The 19,347-nt window shown below is 39.9% G+C and overlaps 1 protein-coding gene across 1 annotated transcript in view; it reads right to left on the bottom strand.

Moving 5' to 3' along the window:
* Window positions 1-664, bottom strand: part of LOC142350798 (uncharacterized) — a 175,871-nt gene extending 175,207 nt beyond the window's left edge. The window contains exon 1 of the mRNA XM_075402755.1: window positions 345-664. Within this exon, the coding sequence (XP_075258870.1) occupies window positions 345-492 (148 nt within the window). The 5' untranslated portion in view covers window positions 493-664. The remainder of the gene's footprint in view (window positions 1-344) is intronic.
* Window positions 665-19,347: the final 18,683 nt, after the last annotated feature.

The raw sequence follows: 19,347 nt of genomic DNA, 5'->3' as shown, positions 1-19,347 counted from the left end.
GACTGATTTGGAATAGCGTCCAACCGTTATTTATTATAGAAGAGAGTCTTTTTAGTTTGTTACTGACAAAAGAATTCACTGAACAGATTTTCATCTGTATCAAATGGTTAAAGGTGTTTGTGAATTTGGATCGTTTAAACAAATTAGCACAAATTGCTTGCAAACAGGAACATTGTTATAGAGGGGCATTCTAAGTGCTTAAATTTCAGCTCAGCAGAAGGATAAACAATGTCTCTTCAGTTTTTGGAGTTTGCAACAATAATGTGTCTCAATGCACTGCTATTGGTTTCATTTACAAGAAAAAATAGTTTGAAATTTGAAATTATTTTTGAAAATATATTTACTTTCTCTAGACTGTCCGCCTCCCCTTTTGGCCACTCTGCTGCCACCCACTTCAGAAGCTGCTGAAAAACCTAATCTCTTAATCAGAAAATCAACAGATTTTTCATACACGAAACATGAAAAAATGACAAATAAAATTAAAGTTTTCATCGTTGACTGGGCACACAAATTATTGTTGCTGCTGCTGCTGCTGTTATTTAATCTCAATTTGAATGTTTTGAAAATTTGTTGAAAAACTTCTAAATCTTTTTTGTGGGTTGATGTCAATTTTTTGATATGGAACAACCCAATTGGGTAAGTTTGTAATCAAAGAAAATTTCGATCAAAGTATAAAAGTAAAAACATTGATTGATTTTTTTAAAGCTGAATTGACTTAATTTAGTTGCTTTCTTTTTAACTAAAGCTTCAGAAGGTTAACCTGATCTAGTTACCGGTTTTCGATCTTCAAAGTTTCTATGGAGTAGGTCATGAAAAGAATCCTTCAAGCATTTCAACTTTTCAGTCAAACTTCAGATCTGGTAGAAAGCAGAAAGCGCAGCGAGCCGAAATTAGTTTTAAGAGTAATTCTGATGGGTGCTCCGGTCCTGAGCAATGTTTCATTGCTAAAGTGACCGCATCGCCCTGAAATGTAAAACTGATAATCACCGGACAAAAAGATTTCACGCAAATTTTATTTAAACCAATTAGAGTAGTTCGGTTAAAGGGTTTATCAATTAACTTTCAGTTTTTTGTGCTTTCAAAACCTGCAACCGCCAATCGTTTGAAACCAAAACGGAGTTTCGAAAAAAAATAATCAAAAATTTTAAAAAACTAACGTTTTTTCTAGGATTTTTGAAAAAGAAATATTTCCCCTATTAACTATCCTTAATACTGAGCGGCAGACAAATTATTCACTCCCTCTCACATTATTCTTCAAAAAAGAACACTTCTGTTTTCCGGTACCTTATTGGGCGTAAAAAGGGATTGCCAATTAAAAATCAATACTGAAAACTTATCTCTCTCTTGTTTGAAATGTCATTTGATTCGATTCATTCTAAAGCTTTAAAATTATTTAGAAACTTTTGTTAGAAAAGTTTAACTATCCAATTTTAATGTGACAAAGGCAAAAAATCGATACTCGGTTTAAACTGATGAATCTAGATAGATTTTATTAGAGTGAGATTATCTGATGGAAAATCTTCTCGGCATTTTTTGAATGATTATAAAACTTCCGGAAGTGTGAACGGATTTTTAGAAAGGTGTAAATGCATAGAAATTACGGTATCCCGTGCTTATGAAATCTAGGTACTTTGTAAAAGCTAGCCATTTTCGTTAACCCATACGACCCCATCTTGATTTTTCATATTGATAATGGGTAAATGTACAGCTAACTTAAGGCTACATTTTACCAAAGGAAACATATATTCGTTCAATTTTTTCGACCTATTTATCAAATATGATTACTAAATGAAGCCAAACTATAACTCAAAGTTGAACTAGCACGAAATCGGTATTACCACGTATTCTTCAATGGCGAAACGTGCTTAATTTAGGAGTTTGGCGACAAATTTTTTCCAAATACCATAGTCTCGAACTCTCGTTTTTTACAAAACACAAAAAGTTGAAATTGATGACATCATTTGTCACCACTTTCTGCAATAGGCCATTTTGTGGAATTTGTTTTATTCTCGTTCAAATTGCATTTGTTCAGGTCCCTATAATGACGCCTTCTGTTTGAGTTTAGTTTTTGAATATAAACAGATAAGTAAAAAAAAATAGGCCTTGAATAAATAGTGAACTGAAACATCAATTGAAAAAAAAATATAAAGAGAATTAATGATATATTTATTACTTTGAGCAAACAATTGCTGAGATCCAAGGTGGCGCTTAATTCAGAGTCAATAATTGTATATATATTTTTTAAAAATTACAAAAAAAATAAATGGAGCTAAGAGATCTTACAATCACAAATTTACGTTGAAAAATTGAATTCGCACTTGCTATCAGTAAATCATTTTTAATTTTAAGCTGCAAAAGGGAAATTGATAAATGGCTGTGACTATGGTTGTAGCTAAAAAATTTAAAAAAAACATACGGTCAATTATTGTCCAGTTTACAAATTTTTAAAAACTCGAACACTTTTTGAGGTGAAAAGTACACATCAAATTTTAGCGGCATCTTTAATCATTCAATCTGCACTCTTTGTTTAGCCACAAAAAATTATTGTCATGAATGAAAATTACTTGAAGGGGACGCTCTTTTAAACCCACTGGAAACCGAGGTTGTATCTTTTGTAACCATCAGTCAAGAGTTCGACATCATGTTACTACCGCAAATTCTTCTCAGCTGCAACTCAGAACAATCGCAACAATGTTCTTTTCCTGATTTCAGTAGAAACTTTTCCGCATGAACTGTAGACCATGTAAACCCAACTTTTTTTAAAGTTTGATAAAAGCCTTTTTGTAACCGAGTCTTATTTCTCAGGAGCCAAGCTTTTAATTGGCATTTTATCAACCATTCAGCCCAATTTTTATGACGTATTCTAGAAAACTCATTTACCAGCTTTGCACAACTGCGGTTTGTTTGTTAAGTCTCTTCAAAAGTAAGAAGAGGATACAACAACAATTGCTGAAAAAAATTTCTTGCCACAGTTTGATTTCGTAAACAAACGTTTGCAATGTAAATTCAAATATTGCAGTCTGTTAATGAAACAGGTTTCGATATCGATCAATTCTGTTTCAAAATTTTAAGACCTGAAACAGACGAAATTGAATTGCTGGTGTACAGTTCTCCAAAAAGTAAAGACAACAACTAAATCAAAGTCAAATAATAATGTTTTCAAAACTTATGCAGTATTTCGTTTATTACTAAGTCAGAAAGTATGATTCAGAGTACACTTTAATTCCAGTTTTTTGCCAATACAGTGTTACAGCAGCTATCCTACATATCCCACATACGGCCAGGAATTATATACACCGCTATAAGACTCTTGCTGTTAATTTAATGCGTAGCATGCAAATTTGTCTCATTCTTGCTACACCCCGGCTGAATACTCACTTGTTTCGAAAAGAAATTGAGCCATTGCTAACACTGTGTCTCGAATTTAGACAGCCGTAAAATGAAGTTTCATTGGGTATTTCTTCGAACTAAGGTGCCTTCAATCAATTCTCTTTTCCGTTACATGTGGAGTTTTTATTATCCACTTCAGGAAAGCTTCTTGCTCTCGAGGTTACGCTTTGTTGTCACAATTTTTTCTATTGGCTTCAGAAATTGTCTCATGTTAATAAGAACTGTGCGATAAATGATTAGCTCAATTACTGTAGCAGACTGGTAACAGAATTGTCCCCCGAGATATTCGAGCTTTAAACTTTTTTAATGTTACATCTGCCTCTGAAGACTATTGACAGTGAGAGTTCAATAGCGTCAACTCACGGGGGACTCCTCCGTGTTCTGAGAGTAAAAATTTTATTAGATTAATGACTTCAGTTGCTTCTGTTGATGTTTTCACCAATTTTATGAAAACTTTCTTAAAAATGTTTTTTGTCGGATTTGAATACATATCTTTATCTTAAATTCATTTGAGAGCATGGCTAGTAGCTAGTACTTTTTAGAGATCTTCTCGCTCCAATTAAGTGACGCTTATATTTGTTACATTTAATCAGGTTTTTGGATTGACATAACTCTTTTACTGGTTGCATTTAGTCAATCTAGGAGATCAAGTTTAGTTTGGACATTGTTTTTACTCATTTGTTCTGTGATGAAGAATTGCAAATATAGCAGATGTTGCCAAACTTTTTCAAACTTAGTACCGGGTGTGTAGAAAATGGAACCATTCGTCCTCAAATCGGCTTTTGACATCGTTTTTAATTCGTTTTTTATCTTACTAAAATTTTCGTAAACGTTGCTTTCTATTGATTGTCGATACAATCTTTTTTTTTAGTTTTCCGTCCCTTTGGAAGTGTTCTTTTCAAACAAAAAAGTTGGTTCGGTTCTCAGCTTTAGTTTTATCGCAGTTTTAGTTCCCGTCCACACATTAGCCTTGTTATTTAATACCGATCGCTCCGTAAACTTCAAACTTCGTCGTAAACGTGTTTAAATTTTGTGCCTGAATTTTGTACCTGGACTTTCTGTTTCGACTGATTGACTTTTTCTGTTTTAGAAGCATTCGTTTCATCAATTTTGTACTTTTGCTATCTTTTTTCAAATTCGACTTCTGCGAAGTTGAATTTGAACTATTTTGCTTTCTCTAGCTCTTCATATTGCACCGTATACCAGTCATAATTCAGTTAGAAGTTCGGAAATTTCAATAGACGGTCCTCTGTCCAATCTTATACATGTATATCAAGGACAGTTTCTACTTACATGAATCTGAAGCGTTCGTTTGGAGGAACCCTTAAATGGATGAATTTTTAATGGATCGAATAATTTAGTTGCATCTTTTAATGTTTTTACCTATTTAATAAAATTTTTCGTGAAAAAATATGTTTGATACCGGATTTGAATACGTATCTTTATCTTCGATTGATTTTAGAGCACAGCTTGTACTTTTTAGAGATCTTCTACCTCCAATTAAGTGAAACTAATTTATGTTACATTTATCAGGTTTGTTGGTTTTGGGACGAAAAAGGAAATTCAACTGAAATTTCCTTTTCTGAAATTTGCACGCTCGAGAACATTAAATTGATGATACCTAAATTCTACTTTTCCTTCAGATAACTGTTTTAATGGCTGCATTTAGTCAATTTAGGGCATCAAGTTTAGTTTGGATATTGTTTTTGCTCCTTTGTTCTTTGATGGAGAAATGCATCTATAACAGATGTTGCCAAACTTGGTTGAGCTTAGTACAAGATGTGTAGAAAATGGAATCAATCGTTTTTCAAAACTGCTTTTTGACATTTTTTTATTCGTTTTTTATCTTAATAAAATTTTTGTAAACGTTGCTTTCTACTGATTGTTGATGCAATCTTTTTTTAGTTTTCCGTGCTTTTGGAAGCGTTCTTTTCAAACAAAAAAGTTGGCTCAGTTCTCAGTTTTAGTTGTATCGCAGTTTTAGTTCCCGTCCACACATTAGCCTTGTTATTTAATACTGATCGATCCGTAAACTTCAAACTTCGTCGTAAACGTGCTCTAATTTGGTGCCTAAACTTTGTACCTTGACTTTCTGATTTGACTGATTGACTTTTTATATTTTAGAAGAATTCGTTTCATCAATTTCGGACATTCTCGATCTATTTTGCGTCTTCTGCGAAGTCGAACTTGAAATTGTTTCAGTTTCTCCAGCTCTTCAATTTGCACTGACTACCAGTCATAATTCAGTTAGCAGGTCAAAAATTTCGAGTGATCGTCATCTGTCCAATCTTTTAGCTGTTGGAGTTCGGAATCATGTCTATCAAGGACAGTTTTTATTTACACGAAGCTGAAGTGATTGTTTGACGGAACACTTAGGTTATTGAAGCTGTGCAACATAATTCCTTTCGACCAATTTTTTTCAGGTTTTGTACCTGGGCTTTCTGTTTCGCCTGCTTCACTAGTTCCACTTTAGAAGTATTCGTTTATCCGTTCCATCAATTTTGGAAGTTCTCAATAATTTTACATCTTCCGCTTATGCAAATTCAATGTTATTTCGGTTTCTCCAGCTCTTGATATTCCACTGACTGCCAGCCATAATTCAATCGCAACGCGAAAAGCATGCAAAGCCATATTTATCGATTTACAGAGTGGGACCCTATACTATCATCAAAACCAAAACTGAAATCGTTAAATAAGATTTGTGGTGGTGGGATTGCTATAGGAAGAATTGTTTAACAAATTCAGCTTGAACTCACCGTTCGATCCATAGTTTCAATCTTTTAAAGAAGAATGGATATAATTTTTTAACCATGAACAAGAAGAAGACATGTAATTACTGTTCGATTTTTGGACTTTAATACCACCGACCGTTTCAAAAGATTGTAAAAAAGTATTACAGCGTCTGCTGCTTGAGTACTTAATAAGGTGGATATCTATAAAAAAAATTGAAAAATTTACAAAACCACCTTAGATATTCTTATATGGACAATATAGGCGGATGAATTTTACAAGAGACACCGGGAAACGAGGCCGAATATGGGGCAATTTTGAATGAAATCTGCTAGGTGTTTGGAATACACAAGGCAAAGAGGGTCGATAATACCTGCATTAAGGAGACTATGAGAAGAGAAATACAAAAAATGAATAAAAAAAAAGAGAGGTAATTACGACGAAAAATCAACGTCTACTTTTTTTATAAAAAGCATTAATGACAAAGTCAAAAAGGCATCACAACTTGAACTAAATTATGAACTAAACAATTTTATTTGTTTTTATTTTGAGCTTTAGCAGAAGATAAATGGAATTTGCCTTCACTGAAAATAAATAAAAATAGACAAATGGAAGGAGGAAAAAATTTTAAAAATCTTGGAAGCCATTAGAAGTCACACGAAATCACTTAAATCCTCCACAGCAAACAATTGAAACCTGTTATTGTCCAAAGTGTCATAAACAAAAAAAAACAAAGGCCAAGATCAGAGATTAAATTAAATTTTGCGAGAATTTTTTGGTTCAAAGCCTTTAAAATCATTATGTATATGCTAGAAACCTTATATATAATCAATTTCGCTGACTTTCAGCGCCTTTAATGTGGTATGTGACTAGCTGTTAATGTAGAAATAATGTTAAAATCGAATGAGACACCAAAAAAGAAACCCAGAAAAGTAAAAGTGTCCGAAAGAAGAAACAAGTTAGAATCAAAACCGAAACAAAATACTTTCTTAAAAGATAAAACAGCAATTAAAACTGCAATGAACTCAACTGAAAGAGGCTGCCACACTTTCCTGTCACGCTATGATTCACCGATCCGAAAGCGACGATAACATTATTTCCCGGGTCGAGGTTTTTGGGTAAATTTTCGTAAGAAATGCGGTGAATGCGGTGAATTTTCGTAAGAAATGCGGTGATTGCGGTGAATGCGGTGAAAAAAAATAATTCACCGCTTTTCACCGCATTTCTTACAAAAATTCACCACCAAATTCACCGCATTTCTTACAAAAATTCACCGCATAGACTATTATGGCAAAATAATGTAAGAAATGCGGTGAATGCGGTGAATGCGGTGAAAAAAAATAATTCACCGCTTTCTCTCAAGCGGTGAATTATTTTTTCTCACCGCTAGATGCGGTGAAAAAAAATAATTCACCACATTTCACCGCATTTCTTACAAAAATTCACCGCATATTGTTTCCAAAAGTTTACTTAATCTGATTTAAATTCACAAGAATTAACAAACAAGTAAGTGACAGTTGGCGCAGTGGAATAAGCATTGGAAGGCATGCAGGAGGGCAGAGGTTCGAACCCGTGTAGGGACGATTCTTTTTTGTAAGAATACTGAGAACGCGATGAAAAAAAATAATTCACCGCGATTCACCGCATTCACCGCAAAAAGATGTAAGAAATACGCGGTGAAAATTATTTTTTTTCACCGCATTTCACCGCATTTCTTACGAAAATTCACCACCAAACCTCGACCCGGGTTTACTCAAAATAGGCAACACAATATGGCTTTGGCCGCAACATTTATACGAATATCAACGTCAATAAATTTGCCAGCTTTTCTTATAATTTAAACAATATTTACCTGTTTTTTTGGCGAGTCGATTTAATTACATCAACATGCTTGTTTTTATCCCTATCTATAGCTGATTTTTTTCATCCATTAATTCCTTCACTTTTATTATCTAAACTGATTGAGAAATGAGACATCCAATCATTTCAATGAACATCCTTTCAACTTTTAGAGAATTTCAACATTGAAAGGATTTTAATTAACTGTAGATAAAGTCGATTTTTATGGAAAGCCTTATAACGTTATCCATTGAGTTGAAAACATGCAATTAAGATATACAAAATAAATTATTAGCTCAAAAACTTTCACAATAAGGAATACTTTCACAATCGGCGCATCCATAGTTGATTATATTAATGCAACCATCAGTTTTTTGAGGTGATCATTTTATAGAAAAAAACAACTGTTCGTAAATAAAGTGATTCTCTGATCAGATTGTTTCCAGCGCAGACTCTTGTCAGAATCAGTTTTGATCGCGCTTGAGTCTAAATATAACTACAGCGTCATGACCAGACATTACAATGACCAAATGACACCTTTCATTTGTGACCTGGTATAAATAGGGCCATGGACCAGAATTTCATCTTCGTAAATTTCTTCTAAACTACTCCAGCACATTTTTAGAGGAGGGGGCGCAATATAGTTTATATTGATTCATTATTCTAATTGCTCCGACCCCTCATGAGGGGTGGTGGGGGGCCATATAATCAAAAGGATTTTTTTGTTCAGTCAAATGTGACAGATCGATACATTCATTGCAGCGAGTTTTGAGCGGTATCGATTGAAAAAAACCCTTCCAGCATAGAACATGGAACTAAAAAGATTTTCTTAATTTTTTTCTACAGCGAGTTATCGATTTTTAAAATTTTGTGAATATTAGACCGATCTGTGTTACTTTTATTCATGTAAGAGAATGTAGATAAGGATTCAATTACATAGTTCTAGTTAGTTTGTTAAGTTTTTTATATCAGTATTAAGTTGAGGGGACAACCAACTCGTCTTGGTTGTGATAAGGACAAAAGTCAAAGTTTTTTTCAATTTTTACTTCTGATTTGATTGTTGCACGACATTCTCCAGGGGAAAGAGAAGGCCAACTAACACATCAGAGACGGTTGACGAGATCGTCGGAGAGGGTCTAACCCAAGTTGCCTAGAGAACCGTTTCGAAAAAAGTTCAAAAAAAACTGGGCTAATCAGCCAAAACGCACGTGCCGTAAGCTGTTTTCGCCTTCACTACACGATGTTGTCCATCTCGTCCAGGGTAGACCTCGAGGACACGTCCAAGTGGCCAAATGCCACGTGGAGTCATATCTTTCAGAATCCAAACGATGTCATTGACTCTGAGTGGTGTTTGGTCATTTTCGCTCTAATTGGACCTCTTTAACAGTGTCGGAAGATACTCATTGACAAGTCGTTTTCAGAAATGTTCGACCATTTGCTGAACATTCTTCCAAGACTTGGCGCTGGCGGGAGCTTGGCTGTCGAACTTTCCTGGTGGGAGAGAGTTGAACGGTCTGTTGATAAGAAAATGGTTTGGCCTGAGGGGCATTTCATTTTCTGGAAGGTCAGCGACAATCGTTAGTGGTCTAGAATTCAATATAGCTTCGGTATCGACCAAAATTGTCCTGATTACATCAAACGACAATCTTCTGGAGCCTAGAATGATCATTAGATTGACTTTTGCGGTCTGGATCAAGCGCTCTCAAATACCGCCAAAATGAGGTCCATAGGGAGGATTGAACTTCCAGGCTGTGTTCGTTGCTGCCATTGCTTTGTAGATTTTGTCGTTGTCCAGACGTTTCACACATCCTTTTAGTTCCTCAGGTGCACCAATAAATGTCTTGCCATTGTCACTGAGCATTGTTGTTGGCTGGCATCTGCGGCTTACAAAACGTCGATAACCATTTAAAAAAAAGTCAGTGTTGAGATCGGGACAAGCTTCTAGAGGGACACACCTAGTAACCAGGCAGGCGAAGATGAGGCCGTAGTGCTTTTCAATCTGTCCTTTGGAATCATCTATATAAAAAGGTCAAAAAATGTCGACTCCGCTGTTCGCGAAAGGATACTGGGTAGAGTCTGTCGGGAAACTGCAGGCAGGGAGGGGAGACATGACGGGTTGAATGTTTTGAGCAGCAAATCGTCTACAAAGAAAACATCTGTACTTTATACTTAAAATTGTTTTCTAAGACCAATGATGGGGTATCTTTGCTGCACAAAAGCTTTCACTGGCTCTGTTCCTTGGTGACGCAAAATTCAGGAGCAACTTGTTCCAAGTTGAAAACCGTGTCGGGTTGATTATTTGCTCCGATAAATTGAGTGAAACTTCATGCATTGCTAACACATGCTTTGAAGAGTTTTCGGGAGCACTGAGCTGTCTTGTGCAAAGAAATGCTGGCGCTGTTAGCCATTTGGCTGGAATTTTGTCTGGATTAAGATCACGGGTCCCTTGATTAGCTGGATTTTTTTTGGTGGTAAAGTGTTATTGTGTTCCATTGGTAAGCATCAGTTGATGCAAGGATTTCTTTTAGGAGATTCGCAACAAAAACAGGTTGCTTCGTGGTTGTGGATAACCAGTCCATTACTACTTGACTATCTGTCCAGAGTGTAGAGCGAGTAATGTTAAACGATGACTCCTTTATGATGGTTGAAAGAAGGCGCACTCCGATGACTGCGGCTTCCAACTCTAATTTGGGTATGCTGATTTGTTTAATTAGGGCGGCTTTCCATTTGACTATTAAGTAACAAGTTTCAACATCAGTGGCTAATTTAGGAACTGTTTTGAGGTATGCAACGACTGCAACTGCTTTAGTTGAGGCGTCGACAAATATATGAATTTCATTTTCACCTTCTGGTGAATGGATACTCTTATTGAGAGTTCTGTTCAATGTCACTTCTAGTTAAGAAAAGTGTAAGTCCAATTTCTTTTGAAGTGATTTAATCACGTGAGGGGAATTTTGTTCGTCCCATTTCTCCCAAATTTCCACCGTTGCTGCAGAAGTTTTTTGAAACGGATCGTTGATGGCAACATTATCCCTATTGGGTCGAAGATCGAGGAGACAAGACTAAAGATCTTACGTTGAGTGTACGCAAATGCATCTTTTGGGAAATCATTGAGAGGTTTCATAAAAAAAGCAGTCTTTCTCAAGATTCCATTTAACATCAAGAACTCTAACAATATCTGTCTGGTTGTCTTTGTCTTCTGGGGGGATTTGGTTTAGGGCTAGAGAGTTGTTTGTAAAGTTGACAAACACACTGTCGTTAAAGATTCAATTCAATTCGTTTAACTTTAACTTACACAAGCAACGTTGCAACATTAAGGCTTATGAGCGTAACAACGTCAAGGCGAGCGCCTCTAAATGGCCCGGCAAATCTATCTGTATCTGCTAGCAGGTACTTTGTCTGTGCCGATTTTCGGCTCAGATTGGTCACCGATACGTTTTCGTAACATAAAATTATCAAGCCTATAAGGAGCGCAATCGATTTAGTATATTAGCAGGCTCAACGAAAATTATGCTAAATGAACCTTTTCCGAGCTTTCTATGCCAAATAGAAGAGATTTTATGTGCATTCAATCTTTTTGTAAGGCTTACATGATTAAGAAATTACGTAATCTTTCTTTTCTCGCTGCTTAAATGGCGCTGCAAAAGGATTGTTCATTTCCCGCTCTAAATAGCGTTGCTCATTTAGTTTACTCGGTAACATCCTCCGGCCCGGAAGAAAATGCTGGTAGGATCGGTACAAGCTAAGCGAGTGGGCGTACGATCGATCCGGAAGACGTGCGTACGACGGCGGAGCGAGCGACGCTGTCGGAGCCGTAACGGAGTTCTTCAATCCGAGACGTTGGATAGTATCCCCTAGGGTTGCTTTCTTCAACGATCCAAACTAAATCACCAGCCTTGAGGTGATGCTCGGCAGGCGTCTGCCACTTAGCTCTACGGTTCAGCGCAGGTACATACTCCTTAACCCAGCGTGCCCAAATTGCATTGGCGTAGGACTGTGCACGCGCGTACCGCTTAAGATGATCGAACTCGTCGACGCCAACGCTGGTCGGAATTCCGGTTGCTTGGTTACCGAGCAGAAAATGATTAGGTGTTTTTGCGCCTAGGTCGGACGGATCGGCGCTTACGGGCGTTACGGGACGTGAGTTTAGTGCATATTCGACCAGACAAAAAGTAGTGTTCAACACCTCATCTGTGAGGCGACGCGTACCGAGGATAGTGTACAGTACTCTTTTAAAACTACGAACTAACCTCTCCCAGACACCACCTTGGTGTGGCACACTGGGGGATTGAACCTCCACTTAATGTCCTTATGTGCAAGTTCGGTGGCAATGTTAAGCGTATTCCATTTTTCCATACATTCACGGAGCTCTTTCTCCGCTCCAATGAAGTTCGTACCATTATCCGACCAAATTATAGCAGGAGTACCCCGACGGGAGACGAACCGCTCCACTCCCATTACACACGAACTAGTGTCCATGGACGGGACGACTTCAACATGGACAGCACGAGCAGTGAGACATGTGAAGAGAAATCCCCACCTCTTCTCGGTAGTCCGACGAACTGTGACGTAGAATGGGCCGAAGTAATCAACCCCGTGTTGGTAAATGGAGGAGACTGGTATGCGAGTCTCTCCTTTGGGAGGTCTGCCATGATAGTTTGAATGGTTGCTGCACGGAACCTTCTACACAAGACGCAGTTTGATTTGATTGAACGCAGTGTGGAACGTAGTTTAAGGATGGCATAACGTTCCTGTACCTTTGACCTTAAGTAATCGATGCCCTGATGATGGTTCTTCAAATGAGTACGCCGCAGAAAAAAGTTTAACAAAAGTTTGACGCGCATCCAGCACGAGGATGCTTAGTGTCAAAGTCAATTTCCACTAGCCGTCGGAGTCGACCAGAAGAACGGATGAGACTATAAGGCCCAATAAACGGAGTAAACTGAGCAATGCGGCCGCTACTCTTAACGGATTTGTTGTCAAGAAGATCCTATCTTTCAGTATTAAAGGACTCTCCCTGAACCAAGTACTGGAGATGACGCTCGGCTTCGTCAAGCTCAACAGGGTCGGCTATGCTGCCGTCTACGTTACGATAACTTTCATGAGATGGTAGAAGACGGAGCACATATGCGGTGACTTGAAGTAATTTTTGATAATAACTGAACTTATCAAACGGGAATAGATTAATGCTTTGTTCCTTGGGGGGCTTGGTTACGGAAGCGGCTAGATATGAGATGGAGTCATCATCTTGTTCCTTAGTTACAACGCAGAGCTTGATGTCATCAACGACGTCAGTATTTGGTACAAAAGGGAATTGCTTAGTTCTCAAGAAGTCAGAACCCCTCACCCAGCAAAACTTGATTGCAAAACTCCAGCGGACATACCAAGCGTGTCAGAATCTGCCGGATTATCACAAGTGGCGACGTGGTTCCATTGATCAACGCTGGTGTTCTCCAGGATTTCACTAACACGATTTGCAAGGAAGATGGGGTGTTTGTTTGTTGAGTTTACCCACTGCAAGACGATACTACTATCTGTCCACATAAAGACTTTGTGCACAGTAACCGTTAATGCTCGACAGATTTCCCTTTTTAAAATGGCAGCGAGGAGATTGGCTTGTAATTCCAACTTAGGAACTGTCATTACCTTCATAAGTGCAACACGGGCCTTGCCCAAGACAAACGCCAGCTCTGTTATAATCTCCCCGGAGGTGCAAGATACTTGAGCCCTAAGAAAACCTACTGCACTGAATACGTCTTGCGAGCTATCACCAAACATGTGGAGTTCAAGATGTTGGAATGGTCCTGAAAAGTAACTTCTCGGTATAGTGATCTCAGCTAACCGCGGCAGTTCAATACACCAGGCAAAGAATCTGTCAACTGTGTCTTTAGGTAACTCGTCATCCCAACTTTGTCCTTGACACGCCAAATGTCTTTCAAGATTAACCGAGCACCAACAGTGAACAGTGCGACAAGACCAATTGGGTCGTAGACCTTTGACACAAGACTTAAGACCAAGCGCTGTGTTAAACTTTTCGTGATGGTGCTGTTAGTACCCCTACTCACAACCACAGTATCGTTGTTCTGATCTCACTTAAGCCCAAGCACGTGCATTGATTCCTCCTCTGATGAAACGATGACCTTCGGTTCAGTGGTTTGAGCAGACCCATCAATTCGGTCAGCCAGATCTAGTACATTGCTTACAAACTTAGTAAGCTTGAACCCACCTGATGGAGAAGACGTACCAAGTCTTTCGACCTAATGAGGGCCCTCTCGGGGGATTCCACTGAGTCCAAGTAATCGTCCATGTAGAAGTTCTCAAGGACGGCTTTCGCAGCTTCTGGGTACTCCTTAGCATTATCGCGTGCCGTGCGCTGAAGTGCGTAGTTGGCGCAGGTGGGCGAATCTTTTGCCCCAAAGATGTGGCGCGTATACTGGTGTACCACAACATTTGATGTGGGGTCCTCCCGCCACAAAAAGCGTAATGATGGCTGATCACATGGTAACACTCCAACCTGGAGGAACATTCCCTCGATGTCGTCGGATACGGCAAATGGATGTTGTCTGAACCGTAGGAGTACATAGATTAAGTTTTGCAGTAAGTCAGGTCCGGTGAGTAATGACTTATTAAGAGATGCGCCATGGAATTTAGCTGCTCTGTTTAGTACCCTACGGACCTTGCCCTGCTTGTTTGGGTTAACAACCGGGTGGTGTGGTGGGTACCACTCTCGTTCCGAGCGACTTTCCACCTTATGAGCATCTTTGACCCTTACTACGTAGCCTTTGTCTAAGTCCTCCTTGATGGTATTCGAGTACTTTTCCCTTAAAGTCAGGTCTTTCGCAAGCCGCTTTTCCAAAGATTTTAATGGAACAAGCGCTGAGAAATAATTGTTGGGCAGTTCGATGTTATCTTCAGCCCATAGCATTCCGACATTGTACCTTTTCTATTATGCACGGTAGTGTTTTCAAGAATTTCATGCGCACGTGCATCAGAGGAGGATCGTGGGTCTAATTGCTTAAGTGCGCCGTACGACTCCATGTCGTACCAAGATTTTACCTGACTAGCGAGTTCAAAATCCTGATCCTTATTAGCTTTGAAACAAGTCGAGACTAAACCTGAAGACGACGGTAGAGGGCCGCTTAGAACCCAACCTATGGGCAAGCGAACAGCGAAGGGCGAGGACCTCTCGTCGGCAGCGAAGTACTCTAAAGGGCGGATGGCATGATACACATCCAATATGTAACTGGGTCTAGAACTGCTAGGTGCGGGTATGTTTCCTGAAGTTCTTTAATGTTAATGACATCGGCGCCTACATTTATATCTTCCTTTATGTAAGGGCTGACTTTAAATGGTTCAAATGCTTGGTTGTCGCGTGATGTTACAATTAGTTCAACTAGCTTTGTGTCTACAACCTCCTCGGTATTTATACCCTTGACTGTTAGTTTCAGTGCTGTACCGTGCAAACCAAGTCTATTTGCAAGATCATTGGACACCCAAGAGTTACTGCAAGCGGTATAGCACACAACTAAAGCCGTGGGTTCTTTACCAGAAGAGCTCTTCAACTGTAAATCAGTCACCTGAAGGAGGCCTTTCACATTACTCACAGATAACAAAGTGGTCGTCTTACTCGATGATTGGACACAAGGAAGTTCACTTTGATTTGCGCCAGCATTAGAATTACTGTTGTTGTTGTTTGAAGTGGATGGATAAGCCCTCTCAGCTCAATGGAGTAGTGTATTATGGGAGCTGTTGCAACCGTCCTTTCTGCGTTTCCTAGGATTTGGGCATTGCCTGAACATATGTTTTTCTCTCAAACATGAGAAACACAGTTTTGCTTCCGCCACTACCCTCGCTCGCTGAGTGGGAGACTTTTCTTTAAATACCTTACACTCCCAGATGCGATGGTTACCTTTACACACAATGCAGCGAGGGGCTGCAGGCGTTGCCGATGTTGAGGCTGGTCTCTGAGTGACCTCAGTTTGTGTATTAGCAGCAAAAGTTCTTGAGGCAACTTTGGTCTTTACTACTGAGTTGGTGTTATCCTCAGTTCTTGCCTTCGATGAAGTTTGTTTCATTAAATCAAGTGCCTCGGCCTTCTCCTTCAACCAATCGTTGAAGTCAAGGAGTGTTGGCTTTACCCAATGTTTCTTCACTGTGAAGAGTGACCAAGACTCTTTCAGATTGGGTGGCAATTTTTGCACAGCCGTGTTGAGAAGTGAGGCGCCCTTAAGGTCTGAGTCATATGAAAGTGATTTAAAGACCCCAACAAGACTTGAAATTGTTGCAGAATAGTTTATGATGTTATCACTATTGTGCATTTTAAGTGGAGGAAAAGAGCTGAGTTTGTCTAAGTGTGCACTGACTACTGCCTGTGGTTGGCCAAATTTACGTTCGAGTGTCTTAAATGCATCCTTATACATTGAACCACAGTATGCGAACTCAGCGATGGCGGTTTTAGCTTTTCCAGTTACAAGCGTTTTTAAGTATGTTAACTTGACATCATCAGTCAAGGACTGTGCGTCTATGGCGCTTTTAAATTGTCCGAACCATTCGTGCCACTGCAGTGGATCACCATTGTACTGTGACAATTTCCACTCGGGCGGTGGATCGTTCTTCTTACAAGTAATTGCCTCCGCCAACTGCTTTATCAAATCCGCAGAATCCAAAGAAGGAGCCGAAGGTGTGGGATGCGGCGGGCCACCCCAACACAACGGGTTCGGAACAGTAGCTCCATACGTTGGTGGAATGATCGGAGTGACAAATGTGGGGGCGGTACCTGTGAAAGAACTAAGTGGATTCGCTTGCATGAAGTCTGATGTTACGTAATTTTGAGCGCCTGCTGCTGCTTGTACATGAGAGGAGCGGAGCGATGTAGCGATACGAGGAATGATTAACGTGGCCGGTTGTGCGGTGTATAAGTTTGCAGTTGTACGTACAAGTGGTACTGCATTAGATGGGACTGCTGCCGGAAAACGCCAGACATTTGGATCCGGAGGAGCAGGAGGTGCGTGGGTTATAGGGACAAAACTTTGGGGCTGAAAACTCTTTTGTGGGGGTGGTGGATGAATTAATTATTGCGGAGCATAAACGAGTGTATTTAAAGGTGGTAAACGCGGAGGGCTGACTAAATTCAACTGTCCCGGCATGCTCGACCTGCGCGGGAATTGATGATCAAACTGTAAATCATCGAAGTGCATTGTTACTTGAGACAGTTGTCGGGCTGTGTTTGGGGCGTTTAGTTGAGTTGGCATACCGAAGTTTACTGGGGGTGATGGAGGCGTATATTGAGGCTGTTGCTGCTCTTGCCTGGTGTTGTTTGCACCATGTGCATCATTGGTTACATTGGTTCTACTACTTGGTTCTTGCGGCTCATGGACAGGGAGGTTGATGTTGGCCTCAACTTGACCATGTGTTTTGAGATTGAAGTGTTAGTTTGGAAATTGAGCTGAAGAAGGTCGTTTGACAATTGCTTGGTTGGATTGGGCGATGGAACCCGAGAAGTGCAAACTCGGTTCGTTTGCAACATCAGCCATGTTCCCGGCCGGTGACGAATTAACCCAATCTTGAACAAGTTTCTTGCTCTTGACTGAACTTCTTTCCGTAAAAACCCACTCATTTTGTCTGTACCAGACCCGTCTGCTGATGATTTTGTCATCAACTCAATTTCCTCAAGGGCTGCAGCAGCTACTTCTTTGCGATGATCCTCCTCAAGCTGCTCAATTTCCATTTCCCGCAATTTTGTTTGTTTTTCAAATTCAAGACGCTGTCTAGCAGTGCGGAGCTTTGCCTCATGTTGTTTCTCAAGTTCCTCCCTTTTGAGTCTTGATATTTCTAAGTCTCGATGACGCTTACTTGGTCTTTTTGAGGAAGTCATATGTGAACCTGATCTTGAATGGTGAGAGGTATACGGCTCTGCTGTCTCTTTATCATGAACCGAATTGATATACCCTCGAGCAGCAGCAATGAACTCATCAGTTTTCTTTGTTACAGTCTCTAACCATTTTTCAAGGTTCTTACAGGCAGAATCGGGATCTTCAGTCTTTTGTGCCAGATCAAAGAGCTCTTCATTCTTATCAACTACTCTAGTAAAAGCATCCTTGCACTTAACAATCAGACATTCGATCTTAACTTTCCTGTCTTGCTTATCAACAGCATTGTTAATTTCACCATAGATGTTATTAAGTTCAGCCTCTAATTTTGACCTCGCACAACAAAGTTTGTTAAATTTGTCCTGCAATGTTGTCATGATCTTGAGAAAAACAGGAACCACAAGTTTAATTAGGTACTAATATAAAGTACATACACATGCAACAGCACAACACAAATGGGTTATACCGAACCCTAGTGTGACGGTTTGCCTAGCAAACCGCCAAAGAGCAAGGACGTTCGTCGAGTACAATAGTACGGGAGACGGTACAATAGTACTTTCGAGTACAATAGTACTTTCGCCGTCGAGTACAATAGTACTTTCGCCGTCGAGTACGGCGAAAGGAAGAAAGAACGGTGCGCAGGAAGCGCGAAACGGGACAGAACGCGAGACGGGACGGACAGAAGGAGACGCCGAACAAGTAACGCACGCCACAACGGGAAACCAGACGGACAAACAGGAGCGTCGGGCGAAAAGCGCGCGACGAAGCGAGAAATTGGCACGGGCGGGGCGGAAACGTCGGGCGGACGGCACGCGACGCAACGGCAAAACGGCACGGACGGGGCGGAAACGTCGGGCGGATGGCACGCGACGAAACGGGAAAACGGTACGGAGGTGAAGGAAACGTCGAGCGGGTAGCGCGCGACGGGACGGGAAGCCGGGATCGTGCGGGAGGTAGACGGTAAACCACAAGCGAGGAGGCGGGAAATCTATGCTAGCAGACTAATGCAACAAACTCAACCAAACAAACTAGCCGTAACTCCAGAATAAACTTAAGTCACACCCTAGAAAGAAGGAGAGAAGCTACTGCCAGGTAAACTGGCACAAAACATTGTGGGGATTTTTCTACAGCATCAAAACATCAAACAATTTACGGCAACAAGTAGCATAACCAAAGTTGAAAAGGTCAGGAAGTATACTAGCCGTAACTCCAGAACAAACTTAAGTCACACCCTAGCAAACCACCTTACCCAGACAACAAAAGTGCATACTACCAAAATTAATCAAGCTACAACGACTTGCTAGCAAACAAGTGAGTGTGGTGAAAGTCACGAAACAAACCAGCCGTAACTCCAGAATGAACTTAAGTCACACCCTAGCAAGCAACGAGACTAAACAACCAACCAGCATACTGGCAGAAAAAAATTTACTACAGCAAAAACTCAACATACTACATCTACAACAAATAAACGGGGAATAGCAAGAAACATGGCGACACGGAAACAAAAAGACGGAAACGG

This window comes from Convolutriloba macropyga, chromosome 12 (assembly GCF_964194025.1).
Source record: "Convolutriloba macropyga chromosome 12, txConMacr16.3, whole genome shotgun sequence".
In the NCBI taxonomy this organism is placed as follows: domain Eukaryota; kingdom Metazoa; phylum Xenacoelomorpha; order Acoela; family Convolutidae; genus Convolutriloba; species Convolutriloba macropyga.
The sequence above is the reverse complement of the archived record's forward strand: the minus strand, read 5'-3'. Positions and strand labels throughout refer to the sequence as shown.